General features: G+C 46.6%; 2 protein-coding genes and 1 long non-coding RNA gene across 5 annotated transcripts in view; 1 reads left to right on the top strand and 2 right to left on the bottom strand.

The window, feature by feature from the left end:
• The window catches only part of RARB (retinoic acid receptor beta), a 168,600-nt gene extending 152,625 nt beyond the window's left edge, over positions 1–15,975 (top strand). For both annotated transcript variants that reach the window (XM_039251936.1, XM_039251935.1), the window contains exons 5-8: positions 619–795; positions 11,800–12,004; positions 12,834–12,992; positions 14,514–15,975. In XM_039251936.1, coding sequence (XP_039107867.1) covers positions 619–795; positions 11,800–12,004; positions 12,834–12,992; positions 14,514–14,710 — 738 coding nt within the window. In that variant the 3' untranslated portion in view covers positions 14,711–15,975. The remainder of the gene's footprint in view (positions 1–618; positions 796–11,799; positions 12,005–12,833; positions 12,993–14,513) is intronic.
• On the bottom strand, positions 1,565–5,054 carry LOC120245067. Its single transcript, XR_005531698.1, has 3 exons — positions 4,677–5,054; positions 4,404–4,576; positions 1,565–1,766 (listed from the first exon to the last, which is right to left on the bottom strand). It is a non-coding gene; the product is annotated as an uncharacterized LOC120245067 (long non-coding RNA).
• Positions 15,976–16,054: 79 nt separating the features above from the next.
• The window catches only part of TOP2B (DNA topoisomerase II beta), a 65,977-nt gene continuing 59,101 nt past the window's right edge, over positions 16,055–22,930 (bottom strand). For both annotated transcript variants that reach the window (XM_039251933.1, XM_039251934.1), the window contains exons 33-36: positions 21,953–22,063; positions 19,072–19,194; positions 17,484–17,578; positions 16,055–16,551 (exon numbers count right to left, since the gene is read on the bottom strand). In XM_039251933.1, the coding sequence (XP_039107864.1) occupies positions 16,384–16,551; positions 17,484–17,578; positions 19,072–19,194; positions 21,953–22,063 (497 nt within the window). In that variant the 3' untranslated portion in view covers positions 16,055–16,383. The remainder of the gene's footprint in view (positions 16,552–17,483; positions 17,579–19,071; positions 19,195–21,952; positions 22,064–22,930) is intronic.

Genomic DNA, 22,930 nt, shown 5'->3' with positions numbered 1-22,930 from the left:
TGGTTCAGCATAGAGGTCCACTCTGATTGTGGTGTATGTCCTAGGTGGTGCTGTGTGGGTCCATGACCGATGGCCTCTTTTGTTAATTTTTTTTTTTATTTTTGAGAGAGAGAGCACAAGTGGGGGCGGTGCAGCAAGAGAGGGGGACAGAGGATCAGAAGCAGGCTCCCTGCTGGCAGCAGAGAGCCTGATGTGGAGCTCGAACTCATGAACCTCGAGATCATGACGTGACCTGAAGTCGGAGGCTTAACCGACTGAGCCACCCAGGTGCCCCCACCAATGGGCTCTTTGGGCAATGCCCTGAACCCTTGATGCCTCAGGGTTCTAAAATGGCAAGTCTTTATTCCATCATTCCTTCACTTATTAGCTTGTTCCTAGTTCACTTCACTGGTTCCTTCATGTATGTATCCTGTTACTTGATGATCTAGTGGTTCAAGGATACGATATTGAACATTTGAGAAAGAGTCCAAACTAAACTCTCAGCCACCCCAGCAGGAAGCCTCCTGGTCAAGACCAAAGTATGAGCACATGAATCGGAAATATACTACGTTCCTGGCCTTCTGTTGAGCTTTCCAGAAACTTCCCCTGACAGTGTTTTTTGTTTTCCTTCCCTCATAGAATTCCAGTGCTGACCATCGGGTCCGACTGGACTTGGGCCTCTGGGACAAATTCAGTGAACTGGCCACCAAGTGCATTATTAAGATTGTGGAGTTTGCTAAACGTCTGCCAGGCTTCACCGGCTTGACCATCGCAGACCAAATCACCCTGCTGAAGGCCGCCTGCCTGGACATTCTGGTATGTGCCCTTCTGAACTCTTTGGGGGGTGGGGGTGGGAGAGCGGCTTTGAAGACCTCCAGAGGCTCTGTGCCCCAGCCTCTCCTCCTGCACACTGAGCCCCATCTTCCTGCCAGAACCTCAGGTCTGCCGCCAAAGGCTCAGACAGCCCCCCGCGAGTTGGACAGAACCTCCCACCTTCTCAACCCTGGTGTGGGAGCCCCCAGTGCCTGATCTCGGGGAAGGACCCAGCCTGGCTCGGTCACGCTTGCTTGCTCCCCCAAAGCCCCTTCCGTGGGCCGGTCTCATAGATCTTTGAAAAGCCATGAGGCTTCTCCAAGTCGTAAGGACTAGAGGTGGCACACCGGTCAGTGGCCGTGGGAAAATCGCTTCCTTCCATAGGCTTCAGTGTCCCCATCTGTGCAAAAGGAATGAGTCCCTGGGGCCTCTTTCACACTGTGGCTTCTAGAGCCCTAGAGAGGGTAAGAACACTGTCACACCATGTCCTGTTCAGGTCTGCTGGCCGGATACCTACCCTCTGTCTTCCTGGTGGGGATGTTAAGGACGATGTGATTAATTCTGGCTGGCTTGGTTTTCTTGGGCGGGGAAGCAGCTCCCATTGGAGGCCTCTGTCCTGCCTGCGGGGGAGGGGAGCAGAGTACATGCTGTTGGGCCTCTGGAGCAAGTGGGAGGGAAGGCTGGCCTGCAGGGATGCTTCAGGAAATAGAGAAAGTAAAATTAGCTTTTGAAGTGCTTTAAAAGCATAGATTTCTCTTTTTATTACGTCTTTCATAGCTTTGGGTATAAACGGTTCTGCAAAGCAAATATAGTTACTCACTGTAATTAAACACACAGTCCTGTTCAGGAGGAGAGAAGGCCTCCGTATGAGGCAGTTGTGCGGGAGGCGTGGGTGTTTACGCATCTTTCCGCTCACTGGCTGGACTTCATATGGTGCTTTTTCATCTTATGACATCAGGGGGTCTGGGACGAACCTAGGGACGTTCAGGAAAAAAAATGAACCATCAGAGTAGCATTCACCTGCCACCTCCCCATGCCCTGTAGAGGCTGTAAACCTCTGCTCCTTTGAGCCTCATGCACAACCCCGTCAGCCTGGCTGAGTATGGTGATTCAGCCCATTTTACAGATAAGGAGCTGGAGACTGGGTGAGTCACCCGGGTTGGGTGGGTGATTGCTGGAACCATACCCAAGTTCCACATCTTTTTACCTCAAAGCCATGAGAGGAATAGAAGCATAAAGGTGGGGGGCCACCTGGGTGGCTTAGTCGGTTAAGCGTCCGACTTTCCGCTTAGGTCATGATCTCGCGGTTCGTGGGTTCGAGCCCCGCGTCGGGCCCTGTGCTGACTGCCAGCTCAGAGCCTGGAGCCTGTTTCAGTCTGTGTCTCCCTCTCTCTCTGACCCTCCCCTGCTCACGCTGTCTCTCTCTCTCTCTCTCCTAGAAATTAAAAAAAAAAAAATTATAAAATAAAAAAAAGGAGCATAAAGGTGGGCACTGGTCTGAGAACCAGCCAGACCACTGGAGGTAGGTAGAGGCCACTTGAGCCAATCAATAACAAGGTTAATAATGAGCTACTGGAATCCTTAACACCAAAAGGGGTTATGAATGTCACCTAAGCCTCAGGACACCCCCGCGATATTAGTGGAGACTGGAGCTATCAGCACATGGGGAGAGGTGCCCCGAGGCCTCAGCGGCTGAAGGGCCTGGGAGGTGGCATGCAGCAGGTCGGGTCTGCACCCGGTGTGTGGTGGGATTCTGACTCCCCGCATCACACAGCCCACCGGCAGGGCCTGGAGCCTTCCTGATGCGTGGCCTCTGACTGCGCTTTTTTGCTCGTTTCTTAGTCTTCCTCTTGGGTGGCTGCCCAGTGGTGACAGGCTGTGGTTCCCTCACCTCTAGCCCCGTGGGAAACGTCGAAGGAGAAGGATACTTTGAGACACTCCAGTGGAGCATCCTGTTTCTACAACACCCAGTGCTTAATGGTCACGGTGCTTATCCCTCCTTAAAAATCCCTATCCACCTCCAGTAGCCATCTTCCCATGTCCCACCTTTACAATGAAACCTAAGCAGTCCTCTGGTTTGCCTGTGGGTCCAAGAATCAACCCTCAGCCCCTTGGTGGAAATAGGTAGAAAAGGAACCAGTTTGGTTTTTTTTAAGGTTTATTTATTTTTGAGAGAGACAGAGCATGAGTCAGGGAGGGGCAGAGAGAGGAGACCCAGAATCTGAAGCAGGCTCCAGGCTCTGAGCTGTCAGCCCAGAGCCCTATGCAGGGCTCGAACTCACATACTGTGAGATCATGACCTGAGCCAAAGTCAGATGTCCAACCAACTGAGCCACTCAAGTACCCCCCCCAACTTTTTTTAAGTTTATTTCTTTATTTTGCTAGAGAGAGAGAGGGAGGGAAGGAGGGAGAAGGAGAGCATGAGTGGAGGCGGGGCAGAGAGGGAGAGGGAGAATCCCAAGCAGGCTCTGCACCATGAACAGAGCCTGATACGGGGCTCGAACTCACAAACTATGAGATCATGACCTGAGCCAAAATTAAGAGTTGGACGTTTAACCAACTGAGCCACCCGCGACCCCAGGAACATAGTTTCTATGACCTTTGTCAAGTTACTCAACCTCTCCCAGCCATTTACTTAACAATATAAATCAATAAGGCGTTAACTAAAGTAAAGGTAATTTTTGACCTGGGCTTAAATACAGACATGAATATAAACGCGGGACATGTCGTAGATCTGCGGTCGATGGTGTTGAAATCAGGGACAAACTGTCATAAGTACATGGGGGCGATTTCCGGGACCTCTGTCAACCACCCCTCCCGGGCTCTACAGGCTTGAGGGCTTGGGGTTGGCATAGAGCAGCCGCAGGAGGAGACAGCTCTACCCGGGGAAGGGCAAAGCCCTCCGGTCACATGAGACATAGCAGGAGGAGTACTTACTTGGCCCCGGACAAGAGCTCGTTCCCAAGAATTTGTAGCAAAGGCAATTAATCACAAGAGCCTGAAAAATGCACAACTTCAAAGAGCATCTTTTGGATGAGAATTTTATCAACCGGCTGAGCCATTTAGAAGAATCTTCTTATCTAAGCCATTGATGTATGGAGAGAGTGAGACAGAAAGACCAGGAGGACCGACAGACAGACAGACACAGGCCGAAGTGGCTGTCAGCTCCTGGAAAGGAAAGTCACGGTTGTCCTGAGGGTGAGCAGCTCTGGCCCAGCACCGCGCAGTCACAGCCACCACGCATCGGGCTGCATGTGGTCCAAGACCGGCCTCTGTGTCTGACGCAGGGCTGCCTGTTGGGGCCTGTGCTGTAGCTGCGGGGACCTGGATTGATTTATAATCATGAGGTGTGAGCCTCTCAAGATGGAGGTCCGAGGGGGGAGAGTGCCCGTAGCCTGTCCAGCCTGCGGTCCCTGCCTCACTGCCCTCCAGAGGGCTCATCTGTCCCAGCGTCTGTCCACGGGGACCCGCTGGCGTGGAGGCCACAGCCAGGCTGCCGTCAGGGCTGGGGCCCCGCTCTGAGCATCACGGTTTCCCACGGGGGTCAGGGAGCCCAGAGGACTCTCCTAAGACGGGCCAGATCTTTGAAACCCTTGTGGACAGAAGTTTACCTTCTCACCCCAGAGTCGTGGCGTCCTAAGTCTGTGGTTCAGGACAAGAAAGGGACGCCCCACAGTGCTCCCTCGGCTGAGCTCTTGCTCATGGTTTCCTTCTTGCTTTTCTGTCCTGTTTCTTCTCGAAACTGCCTCTTCTCTGCAGGTAATTAGGATCAAGTCTCTCTCAACTTAAAAATCATTAAAAAAAAAACAAAACCCACCTTTGAGGCTGTCTGGCCTTCCGGTTGCTCGTCCCTCCTCCTCCCTGCTGACCTCCCTCCCTCTTACAGATGCTCACTGAGGCCCTGCCGTGTGCCAGGCACTGTTCTAGGCTCCGATGAATCCCTCCCCTCGTGGAGCTGACCTTGTGTTGGGGGTAGGTGGGTAATACATGAATAGACAAGGTCTTCCGGGGCCACAGAGAAGAACAGGAGCGGGATCCAGCCCGGGAGCGACTGGGGTGGGCGGGAGTTGACTTCTGTAGGTGGTTAAGGAAGCAGATGACCTTTGAAGAGACCTGAATGAAGGGCGAGACAGAGCTGGAACAGTCAACAGCACCAGTCAGAGACTGCGGTGTGCGAGTGAGGGGGACCCGGAGGTGTGACTGAAGGGCCCTGGGCCGGGGCGGCTCCCAGCTGAGGAGCGGCGAGGAGGGGACTGCGCCGGGAGGTGCGCCGGAAGTGAGGCGCGTTAGGGGCGTTCGTTGAAGCTGGCAGTGAGCGGGCGAGCGCATGACTTCGGGATCACAAGGGGGCTTCCGGGATATTTGTGCGTCTTCCCCGTGGTGCACCTGGGCGAGCTCCAGCGCGAGGTCTTCCCCGAGGGTCACGCAGGGCCTTCGTGGCGCCTGCCGCCCACCGCTCTCCCTGCCCCGAGGAGACGTTCCCACGCCAGCCGCAGCAGCTTGCTCTGGTGACGCAGAAGTGATGGCCCCACATGACTTCGGAACATCTTTTGTGGCTCCTGGGGTGCTGGGCACCATGTGGCTGCACAGCCAGGGAGGGCCGTCCCCACGTGGCTCTGTCGTCCTCCCCCCTGCCAGGGGCTCAGCAGGGACGAGGCCCAGCCCGAAGAGGCGCAGGCTCCGGTCCTGGAGCCCACAGCCTGAGCTCAGGCTTCCGCGTTGCCGCCGTCACCCGTGCCGCCGCGACGAGGCTCTGTGTCTGACACCCGGCTTTCTCACGCGTGGGTCCAGAGCCATTGCCCTGACCGTCCCCGGAAGTCCCCGCGAGGCAGTCAGCATGGTGGTTAAGGGGGCGGGCTCTGGAGCCAGACTCCCTGGGTTCAAATCCCGGCTCTGCCATGTAGACGCTGCATGAACTGAGGCGGTCGTGGGACCTCTCTACGCCTCCATTATCTGCTCAGTGAAGGGGTAGACTAGTAGCTCCTCCCTCGTTGAGCTGTTGGGGTAATTAGTTCAGTTAATGCATGTGGAACCCTTAGCTAGTGCCCTGCACGTAGTAAGCGTTTCAAATTAGCATCCTTTAAATTAGATGGTCGCTAATTTGTACTGTGAGCCCTTTACCCACAAGGGCGCATACGAATATACGCACCCAAGCTGGAGCTGTGCTACCCGGTTTGGCAGCCCCAAGCCACCTGTGGCTGCCGAGGGCCTGAAGTGGGGCTGGTCTGAAGAGCCGTGATTATAAACACAACACTCCATTCCAAGCACTTACTATTTAAAAACGTAAAACACCTCCTTAACGATTTTGTGTATCTACTCGTGTGAAAAATATTTTGAGTATATGCGGTAGCCCAGAAGATACTATTAAACGTAATTCCTCTCGTCTCTCATAACGCGTCCCCACGGTGGCTCCTCACGTGCCGGTGTCGCTTCAAGGGGAGGGGGGCCCCGCTCCCAGCACGGGCGTTTCCTCCTCAGGAGAGGCAGGCCGGTGGCAGCTGTCACTGGGGAAAACGTTTTGTTCCAACGAGCTCAGCATCAGAGGTGCCACGTACCGCCGGGGCAGACGCCCTCACAGAGCTGTGTGTGTGCTGCTGTCGTTGTCGCCACTTCAGCGTTCCCACAGGCACTGGAGGAGAGTCAAGTCAGATCAGGATCTGCCCACACGTCGCCAAATGCAATTAGTGCACAGCCTGAGATGCCTGAGCAATTTGAGCTGTTCCCCTTTGCCTGGAAGCTTCGGCAGTCCCTGGCTGCCCCCCTCAGGGGGTTACGAGGTGGGAGAGATTCCGAGGAGGGCGTCCACCTTGTTAATAATTGAACAGATATTCATTAGCCACCTGCTATGTGGACGACACTGCCCTAGATGCTAAAGATACAGCGGGGAGCACGTCAGATAAAGAGCAGCCTCTCTCTAGAAGCTCATCTTCTCCAGGGCCGGGGGTCGCAAGCTCAGAGAGGGCCAGTGCTGCTGGGGAAGAAGGCAGGGCGATGGGGCAGACTGGAGTACTACCCAGCAAGGAAGAAGCACCAGAGCTTCACGCACTACGGCGGGGAATGTCAGATATGATAGGGACTAAGTAAAGGCCAGGCACGGGAGAGAATATAGTGTAGGGTTCCATCTATGTAAAGTTCAAGAACAGGCAAAACCAATCTGTGGGAATCAAGGTCCAAATAATGGCTACTTGTGGGAGCGGATTGGATCAGGAGGGGCCAAGGGAGCCCGTAGGAGTCGGAACTGTCTGTGCCCTTGATCTGGGCGGGGGTACCCTTCAGGGAATACACGCAGCCATACACTTGAGCCGTGTGCACCCTCAAGGCCAGTACGTTGTGCTCATCATCTACGCTGCATATCAAGTTGCCACAGAACTGAGCAGTGATAAACAAGGAGCGTTATTGTCTCCCAGGGTCCCTGTGGGTTAGGAACGGACTCTGGATCAGGGTCATTCATAAAGTTGCAGGTGAGACACCGGCCAGGGCTTTGTCCTCTGAAGGCATGTCGCGCTGGAAGGGTGGCCGCGGTGGCTCCTACAGCTGCCTGGCAGGTTAGTGCTGGTCACTGCCAGGAAGGCTCAGCTCCTCACCTCGTGGGCCTTTTCGTGGGGCTGCCCAAGTGCTCTTGTGACACGTCAACCAAAAAGGAAACTTAGGAGAGCAATCAAGGAGGAGTCCCCGGTGCCTCGCCTCCTAGGACTTACTCTCCAGAGTCATACCCATTGCTTCTAGTGGATTCTGTGGTAGCATCAAGTCACTGGGTCCTGCCCACACTCAACGGGGCAGAGGAATGAAGCTCTACTCCTTAAAAGGAGTAGTAGCAAAGAATTTGTGGGCGTGTTTTAAAACCACTGCACAGGCTCTACCCCAGTTTTAAAACAATTTTTATATTTCAAAAAATAATGGGGTGATATGATAGAAAGTAATGGGTTTAAGGAAGTGCGTTCACTGTGCTTTGTGAGGAGGGGACATTTGAACTGAGCTCTGACTAGGAAGAAGCATGAAGGTCAAGGGAAAAGCATCAGAGACGGAACATAACAGCAAGTGCATACGCTTTGCTGCGACATTGAGTTGCTAGAGATTCAGAAAGGCCAGCATGGCAAGTGAAAGAGGAGCGGGGTTGGGGGGACAGGTGGGGGGCAGGCAGAGGCCACGACGCTGCTGTGGGAAGAAGTTTAAATGTCCTGGATCTAAAATGGCTCAGAGTCATTGGAGGGAGCTTAGCAAGGGCGAGGCCCCCTCTGGTGAACGTTTTGAACTGCGTGCTTTGGGTGTAGGACCGGGCGTGGAGGCCATCACTGGCCGAGAGGCGATGGTGGCTTGGATTAGAGCCGTCCCAGGGATGAGGGGAGTAGGGGACAGGTCCCTTCTCTGGCCCTGGGATCCCACGTGCTCAGATCCTCCCACGGCTCCAACCTCAGACAGTCTACTCCCAGGGGGCACCCAAAGGCAGTGGCAGGATACTCCGTTGTCCTTGCGGAAGGCACGAAGGCTGGGAGTCCTCCCTGCTCCGAAGAGCGTCAGGCTTGCCCCTCCGCAGAGCTGTGTGCTGCCCATCGGGGCTCTCCGTGGGTGGGTCAGCCTTGCTGGGGCTAATTTTACCCATCTCACGGGACCTGCGTGCTCCTCTTTCCAGATGAAATACCTGCGTTTCAAACAAAGGGCGTTTTTTAATACTGGCGAAGCACTTGGTAGTTGCCACTGGCATTCGCCTTTAACAAAATGAAACTCCTTGGTGTGTGTCCAGAGGCAGGCCTGGCCGGAAGCATTGAGGAGGCTGCCCGCTGCCCACTGCGTCGGCCGGGGAAGGGTGGGCGTGGAGGCTCCTCTGATAAAAGAAGACCTTGACCATTCTTCCATCTCAGGCCATGTGCCTTCCTCTCCAGACAACCATTAATACTGGGTTCTGGCTTTGAACTTTTCTAGAGAGAGAGGCAACAGAACATAGTTTCAACACTTTGTTAGAATCTAAACATTTTCCGACTTTTGAGGAGGGACCCCCTTCAGAATAGAAGAGTTCAAAAGAGAAGTCTGTGTGCTCCCGTTTGGACTTGGATTTCTAAGTGAGCTGTTGACAGCTTGTGGATGCCTACATCTTGGTCTTCTGGTCCTTTCCAGCAAATGCTGGTCTCTCTCATTCTTGCAGGGACAGCTGTGGAGCATTCACTTCTTGGCAGCGTGCTACAGCTACAAAGGTTTCTTTAGTACCACCTTGATTCCAAACTGGAAAAGCATCTGGATATTTCAGGCCCATAAGTGCCGAGCCTACTCGGCTTTGCCCATCGCGTGATACCTCCCTATGCAGGCATATTTCCTCGAGACCCTTCGGGCTGGTGGCTAGGAGTCGGGTGGTCCGCCCTGCCACCATTGCTTGTGTGATCTTGGGCACCCTACTCCCCCCGCCCCAGCCCTGCCACGGCTTTCAGCGGAGCTAAGTTTTATAACGAGTAACTCTTGGTTCCTTCTCTGCTCTGACCCTGGGAACGGCTTCATAGCCCGTCAGCTACTGAGATGAAGTACAACAGGTCAGCCACCCAGGGACCCAGAGGAAATGGCTCAGAGAGGTCCCTGGGCAAATACCTGAAAAGCAAAAATGGCCACCTGTCCAATGGAGAGGAATCTTTGTAATGTTTTAGTAACCACTCACACTCAGATGCTTTCCAGGTCACTGTACCACGTGACCACATAATAGGAATATTAAGTCTGATGATGTGCCCTTCTCGCCTAAAGTTTGTAAAATTTTCTATTTCCAGACCACATGCTGTGCACTCCTGTATGCAAGGTAGGTCACCATGGATAACTGTTCAGGTTGCACACTGCCCAAAGGCACCCGGCTCAGGAGACAAATGAGGCTAATATCCAAATTAATGCTAGGCCAGATGTCATCTCACCCTGGGCAGCTGAGGGGGGGATAGTGGCCTGGAGAGAGAGGATCAAGGCCGCCGTGAGGCAGAGGTTAAGAGCACAGGACAGTGGAGTGCTTAGGTGCTGGAGACAGAGAGCCTGAAGCAGGTCATGCCATCTTGTAGTTAGGTGACCAAGGACAGGCCATTTATTTGTATTTGTTTCCCTGTCTGTAAATTGGGATGACATAGTCCTAACTCCTGGGTTGATACGGGAATTAAATAATATGTTAACAGCATGGTACTAGCATGTAGTCATGGATCAATAAGACATTAGCTATTTTAAGTTGGGGTGGGAGTGCTAATCCTTCACCTTTCTCCTCTTAGGAGATGTTCTAACCAAGAGTCAGACATTTTTTAATCAACAGCTGTCCCGTGCCCTCACTTCACAGGGCGCCCTCATGCTCTCGTCCAAGGCCGAGTCCAGCATGTGAGAGGAGGGCTGGCTCCTAGCCCAGTCTTCCTGGAGGTTCAGAGAACCCCAGAGCAAAGTCCTAAGAACACGTGACTTTTTCAGTGTGACAGCCCTGCCCCCTGGCTGACTGTGGCCCCGTGGATATGAGGCCTCCGCGGTCACTTAGCTCCTGCACGGGAGCTGTCCTTGCCCCAAACCCCCAGCACTTCCCTGCAGGAGAAAAGACCTGACCTGGTCCTTGCTTTAGGCGTCTCGGGGAAAATATGGAGAGTAGGGAGGGCCAAACTTCAGGGACTCCCTCCTAGCTGGGAGTCCTGTGGCTTTGTCCGAGAGCCGCCCACCCAACACCGCACACGGCCGCATCCCAGGAAGATCGCAGACCCTTCTAGTCACGTCTGTCCTCCTCTCGGCTGACACTACGGTGGAGATTCATGGCGACCACACCCAGTCAAACTGAGCACCAGCATCTGGGAGAAAACGCTCAGCTCCCTCAACCTACTGGGTTATTCACTCCTGTCCAGATGGAATAAATTTGTCTCTCTGCTTCATGCAGCTCTGAGACCTGTTTAGATGGAAAAGTCACACGTGGAAACCTGGTTGGCAGAAAGGCCCCTCACAGTTGTTGGTGCAGAAATGTGCTCCTGGGTGGCCGAGTGTTCTGGAACGCACAGAGCTCCCCGCCAGCAGTGAGGGCTGATCGGGCAGCAGGAACACTGGTCGGGGTTGATTGTACACAGAAGGGTGTTTTGGAGTTTACCATGGCTGAGCGAGGCCCGAAGGCCCAGAGCACGGAGCAGACGACTTCCTGGTAGCGGGGGTGTGGGTGGCCAGCAGAGTTTTCTATCAAGGCCATGCCGGGTGGCATTGGGAGACTGCAGCCTCATGACCAAGGCTGCTCACCTAGGAATCCCAGCCATATTTCTGAGCTTAGTTGAAATGTTGCCTCTTCTGTGTGTGTGTACACCAGACTCCCTCCCGGTGGTGTCAGTGGATGTCCAGATGCCCAGCGCCTTCCCGGTCCCACCCCCGCTCGTTGTACTCTGCTTGTCTGTGGAGCTGTATGACCAGAGGCGTCATGGAAGAGGGGGCCTAACCTGGGTTTGAACCCAGTGCAGCCACGGGTTAATTGTGTGACGTTGGCCATGTGGCTTACCCTTGCTGAGCTTTAGCCCCTTATCTGTAATATAGGAATAATAAATACTCAACTCTAGTGAGTTGTTTGAAAGATTGAACATAGGGCCTGAGAACATTTGACACATACTAGGCATTTCATGTTAGATATTGCCTTCTGGTTTTTGTTTTTGTTTGTTTGGGTTTTTTGTTTTTTTGTTTTATAGACTGTAAGCTCTTTGAAAAAAATCTTGTTCTTATTTCCAGCACCTGGCACAGTGCCTGGGACATAAGTAGGTACTCAGTGAATGTTTATTTGAGTCAAATGAATTACTTTCAGCACAAGTATTTCTCACAACTCTTCTGTCCTATTTATTGTTCCCTAAATAACGAAGGCCCTTGTTTTGACTTCTGTTCTTATAATGAAAGAGCTGCAGAAGACATGCCACATCCCAAAGGGGGACGCTGTGCCCCATGTGATGCGAGAGGTCCTTGGAAATCCTCGTGACTAGATCTGCTTGATGCTGTCAGAACAAGCTGGCTTTGATGACCCACCAAATATGTGCTTTTTTTTTTCCCTTCCAGATTCTTAGAATTTGTACCAGGTATACCCCAGAACAAGACACCATGACTTTCTCAGATGGCCTTACCCTAAATCGAACTCAGATGCACAATGCTGGATTTGGTCCTCTGACTGACCTTGTGTTCACCTTTGCCAACCAGCTCCTGCCTTTGGAAATGGATGACACAGAAACAGGCCTTCTCAGTGCCATCTGCTTAATCTGTGGAGGTACCGACTACCTAGAAAACCCTCATGAGACTCCATGAAGAACAACGGTGCACTTGTCATTTGTGGGAAATTCCCATCTCCATTGTGGAGTTATTTTGCATGAAAAAAAGACTGTGAATGAATAGCCAGGCAGGCATGCTTGGGGTTTGTTGCATTTTTCCATACTGTTATAAATTAAAGAAAGGTATTTGGGATCCTGTTGCTCCGAAATACCAATATCTCTCCAGTTGCCGCAGGTATTATTTTAAAGGTAGGATCAGATCGTTGTAAGATAAATTGCCCAGGGACATGTTAATGATAATGCAGGGGACTCAAACGTGCTGTTTGCTAACTTAGCAGCTGGGACTACAAGTCATTGGGTTGCCTCCCCCTCCCTCCCCAACGCCCAAACCTTGAAGGGCTAGGAGAAAATACGGCTTTCTTCTTCTTCGTACTTCTCCTGGCTTCCAGGAGGTTGAATCAGAAGTGGTTACAAAGTAATGGCTTTAATTACCGGGCCTGTTTACCTTGCTTTTACCACCATCCCGCTCGCGGCTTGTTTGAATTCAGTTCCGTAGTGACACCTTCTGGTCACAAGAAGTAATTCTTTCCCTGGAACAAAAGCAACCAAGGCATCAAAATGTGCTTTTGACCAGCAAGAGGGACTATTTCCAAGGATCACTGCCTCAAGCAGTTAGTTCCCTGTATCTTCAAACTTGTGTGTGTGGCTGAGTCCTTCAAATTAATCAAGTCATAATATACTAGGAACAAGGAAAAACACGCTCACCTGGCAAGTGCGTGGCTCTCTGTCCTGATACTAATTATTTAATCCTTTATTCCCGCTCTCTAGACCGCCAGGACCTTGAGGAACCAACAAAAGTAGATAAGCTACAAGAGCCGCTGCTGGAGGCACTGAAAATTTATATCCGAAAGAGAAGACCCAGCAAGCCCCACATGTTTCCAAAGATCTTAATGAAAATCACAGATCTCCGCAGCATCAGTGCGAAAGGTAGGCCTTGGGAGTCCCCGTTGTATTCGCGAAGAGGTCCTGACCTGTGGTTAAACTGATGTGTTCACTCGATGTTTGATAATAGCTGCCTTGTTTTGTCGTTCTGGGATTCATTTCTTATGGAAATCAAAGGGAATTCAGTATTCACCCTTAAAAAAAAGAAAAACCCTCAAATCTTACCCTACTCAATGATCTTAATAGATTGAGTTTATAACTCAGATTACTAAGTGAACAGAAAAACTGTGTTCAAGAAAATGTATGACAGGCTTTTTCATTTCATTCCTCTACACATATGCTCCGGTTGATAGAAACTTGACTCCGGTTTTTCCTAACCATCCAAACCTCAGGAAAATGAACAGTACTTAGGGCAGTTGTTATTGGTGAAGCTTCTCTCTAAATCAGCGTCACCAGTGCTCTCTCGTGTATGGGCAGATTTCCTTCCGCACACTTCTCAGCAAAGGAACTCCTGCCTCCCTGGGAGGTACAAACATTCTTTGCCTAGGGAGTTTCAGTTTGTGTGGCAACTCGAGCAGTTACAGAAGTGCCAGAGGCCACCTCAGTTGAGTGCTAGCGTGGGGGTTTTCTGTGTAGAGAGAGAAGTCAGCAGTACCCCCGGTACCGAGCCTGCTATTGTCCTCCTTCCCCATTAGCGTGCTCGGTCCCTGAAGACTGAGCCAAGGAACAAACTCTGCCTTTCACAAAGTGCTTAAAAAACACAGCGAACTTGAACGAGAAGCCTTGATTCTTGAGCTACTTCCAAGAGGTTTCCTCAACGAGCCGCTCCTGAGCTCATCCCTAGCCTGGGGTTCAGAGTCTCTGCAAACAGCAGATACCAGCGCTCGGCCATTAGAATTATGAGGTCTTTGATTTTAAAAACAATGAGGCTGTTTAACTTAATACTGTCATTCTCTAGATCTAGCTAGACCGGTGCTAATAGAATTTACTGTGATTATGGAAATACTCTATGATCTGCATTATCCAATACAAGTAGCCACCAGCCACACGTGGCTCTCGAGCACTTAAAAAGTGGCTAATGCAATTGAGGCGCTGTTTTTCCTAATTGTAATTTGGCGAATTTAAATTTAAATCGCCGCACGTGGCTAGTGCCTATTGTACTGGACAGTGCGGTGCTGCATCAAGTTGACCAACGCTGCACATTTGTTACTTCTCGCTTCCTTCATTTGTGGGTAACCCGTATCCTCTGAAACTGTCTCATCTGAAGATACACTTTCTGGTCTTTTATCAAGAACTTCTCTTTGTAAGTTATGTTAAGTAAATATATATCGATATTGTTTCCTGCAACCAACTCGGGCATGGAATCATCAAATTTAATCAAGTCACCGCATCGGTGCCGTTCTTCTGTAGATGGAGTAAAGTATTCAAACGTTGTGCAATTAGGGGAGCCTCTGGGAGGCACGGGGAGCATGGTTTTCACCCTCGGTAAAAGTAGGTGAAAAGTTGATTCCGAGGTCTTCGGCTTCACTCCTGGTCTCTACGAGATTTCTATTCTCTCTTTAAAAGGTGCAGAACGTGTCATTACCTTGAAAATGGAAATTCCTGGATCAATGCCGCCTCTCATTCAGGAAATGCTGGAGAATTCTGAAGGACATGAACCCTTGACCCCCAGTTCGAGTGGGAACCCCGCGGAGCACAGTCCCAGCATCTCGCCCAGCTCAGTGGAAAACAGCGGGGTCAGTCAGTCCCCGCTGGTGCAATGAGACGCTTTCCAGCCACTTCCAACATTCCCCAGTACCTTCAGTTCCGGGATTTAAACCGCAAGGAAGAAACATTTTTACTGCTGCTTAGTTTTTGGACTGAAAATCTATTAAAACTCAAGAAGGACCAAGAAGTTTTCATATGTATCAATCAATATTTACTCCTCACTGTCTAACTTACCTAGAAATGCAGACTTTTTAAATTCTAAAAATCAGCCATTTCGTGCAACCAGAAACTAGTTAAAAGCTTCTATTTTCCTCTTTGAACACTCAAGATTGCATGGCAAAGACCCAGTCGAAGTGATTTACCCCGGTTAAGTTTCTGAAGACTTTGTACATACAGAAGTACGGCTCTGTTCTTTCTATACTGTATGTTTGGTGCTTTCCTTTTGCCTCGCATACTCAAAATCACCAAGACACCAAGGTTGTGAAACAGACTACTGTACGCGTCCAGCTAAGAAAGGCTCAAAAAAAATAAATGTCTTGCTTTCACAGAGTAATCAGGACATCAAGGTAAGGAAAGGGGACTGTTGTACAGTATGACAAGATAAAGCTAGAGATGATTCTGATTTAGTTAGTACAGAAGCTTGTCCTTGCTCTCTCTGACGCTCTCAAACTGCGTCTATTTCATGTTGCCCAGTAAAAAGATACAAATTCGCTGCTCTAGCAGAAGAGAATTCTGTATCCGTGTAACTGCCAGTTCAGTTAATCATCAGATGTCATTTGTTCAATTGTTAATGTCACTTTAACAGTGGTTTATCTTAATGACATAACTACACGATTTTTTTAAAGATACATTTTTACAGTAATGGTAGCCTCCAAGGCACAAACACTTTTCAGTGTTAAGAAGTTTTTGTTTACTTGTTCACAAGCCATTAGGGAAATTTCATGGGATAATTAGCCGACTGGTCTACCACCAACACCATGTAACTCCAGGGTCCTTCCGCATTCATGCCTGGTATTGAGGCGGTTGTTCCTAACCTCCTCGGTGCCCAGGGCCTAATATGAGCTCCCAAAGGCATGGACAGAGAATCTGCATCCTTTGACCTTGTTCAGTCACTATGAAGCAGAGTGAAAGCTGTGGTAGAGTGGTTAACAGATACAAGTGTCAGTTTCTTAGTTCTCATTTAAGCACTAGTGGAATTTTTTTTTCTTTTTGATATATTAGCAAGTCTGTGATGTACTTTCACTGGCTCTGTTTGTACATTGAGATTGTTTAACAATGCTTTCTATGTTCATATACTGTTTACCTTTTTCCATGGAGTCTCCTGGCAAAGAATAAAATATATTTATTTTAAAGAGTGGGAGCTTTTACTACACTTCCATCTTTAGTAAAGACACAGAGTACACAGTTCCATTTTTAATGTTTAAATTTCATTTCAAAAAGCAGGTCGGTAGTCTGCAATCATGACAATTAAAATCTGTGCTAATGCACGGTGGTCTATAACAATTCTACAAGCCAATCAGACAGACAGTACATGACATTTCAATGAGTAAAAAAGAGCATAAAACCGTATGTGTAAGAACAAAATGTTAAAAGGCCTACCACAATAATAAAAAACCATCAATTACATCATCACATTAAAATAAGCCAGATGTACAAAAGTCTGAGACAGAAAAGACAAAAGGACAACACAATTTATCTGTTGAAAAATGTTTCTGTGCTCTCTGGGCACTTAATTAAACATTGCAAAATCAACATCTTCTTCATCATCGGACTCTGCAAAATATTTTACTTCTTTCCTAGCCCGACCGCTCCGGGGCAGAGAAGGTGCTTCAGAAGTGAAGTCTGATGGGAAGATGTCCACATCTGAATCCTGATCAAAAGAGGTTTTCTTCAGTTTCTAGACGGGGTTTAAGAAAAAAGAAAAAGACTAGTGTTAAAAAGAATTATTCCTTATACTTACATTTGAGAAGTATTACGATAATGAGGCTTTCTAAAATCAGAACTGTAATCCCAACTTAAGTGTTAAGACCAGTTACCTAAACCTAATCCTTTTTTCCCTTTATAGAAATGAAGTAGAATAATCTGCCACCTTGGCGATTTTTTTCTTTTTTTCTGAATTTCTACATTGCCAAGCAAATATGCACAGTATCCAGATTAGTAAAAATTACTTATTTGTAAGTATCTATCAATTCATGAAAGGAAAACAAAACTTATGCACAATATGGAGTACACGCTATGTTTATTATAAAACGCAGAGAGGAGTCACCAAGATGGAGCAGAGGCATGGAAGGCTGGAGGGAAAAAGGTCAAGGTGAGAGCGGCATAAAGTTAAAATCATCTATGTTTATGTTTTTAAGTTTTAACAGGAAGCGCGAGAAGAAAAAAATACAGGGACATTTGAGGTTTTTCTTTTACCTATAAAAAAGATTGTGTGCTTCTGGAGAAAGGTCAGACTGAAAATTAGCCATAGTCAAATGAATTCAAGTTACAAGAAAAAAATCAAAGACTGGTCAAATTAAAGTCAAAAAGAAATCGCCTTTATTTGGTCTGAAAAATAATTATTTCAGACACATAGCCTGTAACTTCTGCGGCTCAGTGGATGAAATAGAATGCTTTTAATTAAGGAGGCTAATTTCTGCCATATTTTTATCCAAAAAATAGTCCTGATTGTATGCATTTTATATGTGGATAATTCTTTAACTGTATATAAGCCCCTTATGCCTACGAGAGGCTAGGTTTAAAGCTGTTAGAAGACCTTATAGTAATAAGCCAACTAAGCCAGTTATAGATCATCATAAAACAATGCATTAAAAAGATGTTCCTGATTACCTTGCTTGGTGGTTTGGAGGTTTTCCTGCCAGGGTTATAATCACCTTCATTTTCAGAGCCAGATGCTTTCCTTTTCTTTGCTCCTCGGCCTTTACCTTAAAATGATACAATGGGGTTTTTCTCCCAAGGTTAAGTACAGTATAAAAAGATAATTGCCACAACATTATACTTCACTTCTTTGGCATGCCCCAATCAGTACTGCAATCCTGGTCTCCCAATATAAATGATGTAGAAACTACTTGGCAGCATCATTTCATTCTGGGATTGATGTAACTAAAGAGTATTTCACAACTATGTTAACTAGTTGGAAGGTCCTGGTGATAAATTTGAATGACCAAGCCCCTGATACACAAGAGAAAACATTTGCATTTTGAACATGTGCCTAAAAAGAAAATGTCTTAGAAGAGTGCTTTTTAACTTGTGTGTGATGAAAAAAGTGTTATATTTGTCCTAGACCAGTACCTTTAAAAATACAATATGAATTACTAGAAAATACATATTAGCACAAATTATGTTTAAGTGTGTACTCCAAATTTTACTTATCATACACGAGTAACAACCAATTGCAAATCCCACTTAAGGCAGCACAGTCTTAGAATAAACTCCCAATATTAATCATACAATAATCTTTCAAATCCATGTTCCTTCTCAGACTTAAAAGCACAACATGCAGCTATTTTTTTTCCATCTACCTAACCTCTTATTCTCATTGGAGGAGAAAGGGTAATATGCAAATGGTGACAAAATATCCTACATCCCACAATGATGCCTATGAAAGAGAAAATGGAACTAAACTGCCATTCTAAACTTTAAAAATTCTTCAAGAGCTATGACTAACCAGACTGTACTAGTAAAGATAGCCTAAACGATCTTGGGATGTCCTATTTTATCAAATGAATCAATGAAATGGCACTTCTGAGTCTATAAAAGTTTCAAACCAGTCACAACATAAGTTCTCCGGTCCTCAGTCACTGTTTCTTTTTTGCCCCTATTCTCCCTTGTTTCCATGTGGTCTGTATCTCCATATCCCAACCACCACTTTATACTGATGGTAAATCTGTCGGCTGGGAGAAAAGGTTGAGCAGCTACCCTTAGAAAAAATTATGTTTTACACATACTTGTTTAAAAGCACCATTGAAGACTTTTCTAGATTCTGGAAGGAAAGAGGGATTCCAGGATGAAGAACTGGTGCTGGTGCCCTTACAGGTCCCTGAGTACAGGGATTCCATTTCCTAGATGAGCAAACAGCCCCAGTGTAAAAGTCCTGGCTCCTGTGAATGTCACTCTACTTGGCAATGAGCCCTCGTCTGCCTTTTTAATAACTACTTCCGGTGAGTCCATGTCAGGGGCTCTCTAGACCATTCTTAGGTATGCAGGTTGCTTACTTAACTTCTGAGTCTCAATTCCATGATTTATAAAACAAAGTATTACACTTCCCTGGGATGCTAATTCAGCACTGATTCTTTGACATATCACTTATTGAGGAATAAACCAATTGAAAACAAAATTGTACACAGTCTTTCTAAATTCAATGAGAAGAGACTATTTTCTATGTGGCATACATCGGAGGGTTAAATATAATCCTCACCTTTTGGGGGTGTAGTCTTCTTTGGAATGCCAAATTCTGAATCTGAGTCAGAGTTTATCGTCTCTACTTTCTTCTGTTTAGGGGTTCTCTTGGGCTTAGCAGTTGTATCTGAAGATGGTTTTCCTATTAAGCAAATTTCCATTTCATAAATCAAGGTAATATACTTACCAACAAACCATGCTCAAGTGAATCCTGTAACAATGGAATTTCTTACTGCTGATATGAAGTTAAGCAGCCTTATATAACAAAATGGTTTCTCTTCACTTGGTGCCAGTATAAAGCCAAAACAATTTCTCATGGATGACACCATGCTTTTTATTTAATTATGAATAACTGGCCTTTTGCTATTTCATAGGAGGCTATTTTCAACAAAGGCCATTACAAGCAGTAACTTTTAAAAAGCAGTAGTAAAAATACAGTATAGTCATGACGGAAAAGTAACATATTTGACATTAATTACAACTCAAGTATAACCGCATGCTGTGTTCTAACTTCTAAAATGTTTTAGAGGAAGAAAAAAACATTTTTACAGGACCCCCCAAATACTATGAATAGAAGTTGATTCACTTCAATTCAAAAGCTGAAATCCAAACATGGCACTCTTATGTAGAAATATGAAAATTCCAGGTAAGACAACAGACCCAAGGCCTTTCTTTTATTAATTTTTTTTTTTTTTAATTCTTATTTATTTCTAGGAGAGAGAGAGAGAGAGACAGCGTGAGCAGGGGAGGGTCAGAGAGAGAGGGAGATACAGACTCCGAAATTGGCTCCAGGCTCTGAGCTGGCAGTCAGCACAGAGCCCGACGCGGGGCCCGAACCCATGAACCGCGAGATCATGACCTAAGCGAAAGTCGGACGCTTAACCGACTAAGCCACCCAGGCGCCCCTGAATTTTGCTTTTAAAATAGACTATTTTCCAGCTTCATTTACATTCTATGTGAAAACTGGTAACTCAGACTTTACTTGTGTGATTAGTAAAAATTAAGAAACAAAAACCAGAAGAGGCTAATTATATGGAAAGTGTATTCCCGGGCCCAACTTGAGATGCTAGGGTAAAGGCCCCATTTGAACAGCAAGAGAGGCCACACCCCTGGCAGTGGCAGCCACAGATTTTGTGGCTTCTCCCTGAATCCGAATGCCTCAGTCCACCACACGAGCCACAAGGCAGGCAGCTCCTCGCAAGAGAATAGGCTTGACACAGAAGCGTGTTCCAGGAACCACCTTTTTTCTTCATCAGAGTTTCTAGGCCTGAGTGTTAGGTGGCAGTTAAAACTCCACCAAGCAAATGTAAGTCCGGTTATCTGAGCCACATGAGCTGCTTTTCTGTGGTCAACTACTGGAGCTACAGAATTTAACTTGTATAATAATATATGTAATTTGGAGGTAACAAAGATGACCTCACAGAGGATGGGGGAGAGGATACATCCTCTCCTTGAAATGATACTTTGTGGGGATGGTATGTATGGAAGGAGGAAGACGAGTGCTTCAACTGTTTTGCACAGGCATCACCCATTCAACTGACACAGGCTAGTTCAACTGGTGAAACAACCAGCTAGGACAGCTGCTGTGCTATGCTAGCCTTTTAGTTAATACTCAACACCAACTCCTTAGGTTAAGTAGGAGGGAACGGCTTGGTGAAGCAAACAGGTTGTTGTCAAAGAAGTGATATGGCTCCCAAGTTCTCAGGGTGGTTATAAAGTGCTCACATGAAGACAATTTAAAATAAGATGCAAAAAGAAAAACTATAAGGCCTGTCTCAGTTTGAGCTCCCCTGAAGCAGATCTCACCTACCCCGAAACAAAGACTCCGGTACAAGTACTTATTTGGGAGGTGTGCAAAAATGAGGCCTTGAAGAGACAGCAGCCAGCAACTCGTAAAGTATCAAGCCTATCATCACTCTGAGGGTTTATCTCTGAGCTTCTCTCTTACCTTTCATCATGAGCAATCTCTGAGCCACTGCAAATCATACATCTCGGAGTCAGCTAACCTGAGAGGCAAGAGCACTGACATATCTGCAAACCAGCACATACTTTATCAATTACTGATAAAGAATGGCTGGGGTGGGGAAATATTAATATTCCAACCTAGTAACAAAAGGTCCCGAGGCAAAGAAACATAGACACTGGCTGATGTATACCAAAGTGGTGCGGGCGAGAGGATACAGGCAGGGCACCTGATGTGCCGGCCAGAGAAGCTCCTATATGACCATGATCCTAGTGCGCTCAAAGTAAGTAGGGACTTGTGTTATTGTTCTGCTTCATCTAATACGTGTGTGTCTACAATGGTTGGGTGTTTTACATTTTTAAGGTACTGAAAAGATGGTCCATACTATAAGTTTATTTACTTGCTGTATAAGAAGCACTTATCTTTTAAACACAAAGCACTAATACTGGCCTCCTTCAAAAACACCAAGAGTATTGGTACTAATAACAGATTCCTATGTCAAATCAACTTAGAATTATGGAGAATCTAAGGCTATGGAAAATAAAGAAGCTACATGACTCAGAAAGATGCCAACTGAACTGAGCTGACCAGTCCAAATGGGGCGTGAAGACGACCTACGCAGATAACACCATCGGGCTACTAGCAAGACAAAACTTTAATCTATTTTACAACCTAAAAACTATAGGAGACCTTACCTAAAAAGCTATTTTTAGATATCAAAACACGGGATTATTTTATAATTACAATAGTTGCACAATAAGGTCTTACACACATTTTAATAATTATTTCATACAGTTAGAAAACAAGAGGGATTCTCTTTATACACATTTATACTATTTTCTACTGAAATCCATGTGCAAATAAATTATATTAAACTTCTTCTAATACCAATTACATGTAGTTAATGAAATGCTTAACATCAAAAGTAAGTACATACCCTTTTTAGCAGCTACTGTTTTACTTGGAACTTTATCTGTTTGTTTTAGACCAAACGATGGTGAAAAGACAGAGGCAGAATCTTCTTCATTACTGTCAAATTTAGCAGAATCTAAAAATTAGAAAGCTTTCTTTCAATAAAGAGATTCTACAAGGACCACTTAATAGTTAAGCTTTGATTCTTTTTACTGATGACTTCTCTTTAGTTCATTGATCTTATAAATTTCCATTTTGTGATCATATAATCCATAACATACAAACAGCTAAAAACAAATATAACAATGTTATATTTCAAAAATGTTAACTCTGTTGTAAAACAATATAGACATGTATAGAGTAATAAAATTCTTTATAGTCCCAAATGCTAATCATTTAAAACATAACTGACCGACTCTAAAATACGATTTATTTTAAACTGGGGTATCTCACTATGATTATTTTAGTATCTACACATCTAATGCTGTTAACCATTTCAGGAATATCAGTAATAATGTTTAAGAAAGTGGTAACTTCATCTTTTAAAAACCAATTTTAAATTACTGAAGATCAATTTAAAAGGCAGTAGGCTTACACCTTCAATTTACTCTTATACTAAATGCTGATTAATTAAACAATTCTCTCTCCATCCCTCTCTCCTTCCCTTTGTCAAACCAAAACGGGGACCTCATATGTCTACTTGGATGTGATACTTTTAAAAAATGTTTTGACATGCTCTCAAATATGCATATCTAACCTACCTACTTAGAACATGTACCAGATCTGTGTCTTTCTGCCTATATGTATGTGTATATTTTAAAAATGCAAGACTGTTAAGTGTAACTAGACCATTTTGACCTTAAAACTTCCACACACAAAAATATAGGAAATAGAAGCGCCTGGGTGGCTCAGTCAGTTAAGTGTCTGATTTCAGTGCAGGTCATGATCTCACAGTTCATGAATTTGAGCCCCGTGTCGGGCTCTGTGCTGACAGCTCAGAGCC

The sequence above is a fragment of the Hyaena hyaena genome, unplaced genomic scaffold (assembly GCF_003009895.1).
Source record: "Hyaena hyaena isolate Hyena2069 unplaced genomic scaffold, ASM300989v1 scaffold_403, whole genome shotgun sequence".
In the NCBI taxonomy this organism is placed as follows: domain Eukaryota; kingdom Metazoa; phylum Chordata; class Mammalia; order Carnivora; family Hyaenidae; genus Hyaena; species Hyaena hyaena.
This window is presented reverse-complemented; position numbering and strand designations above follow the sequence as displayed.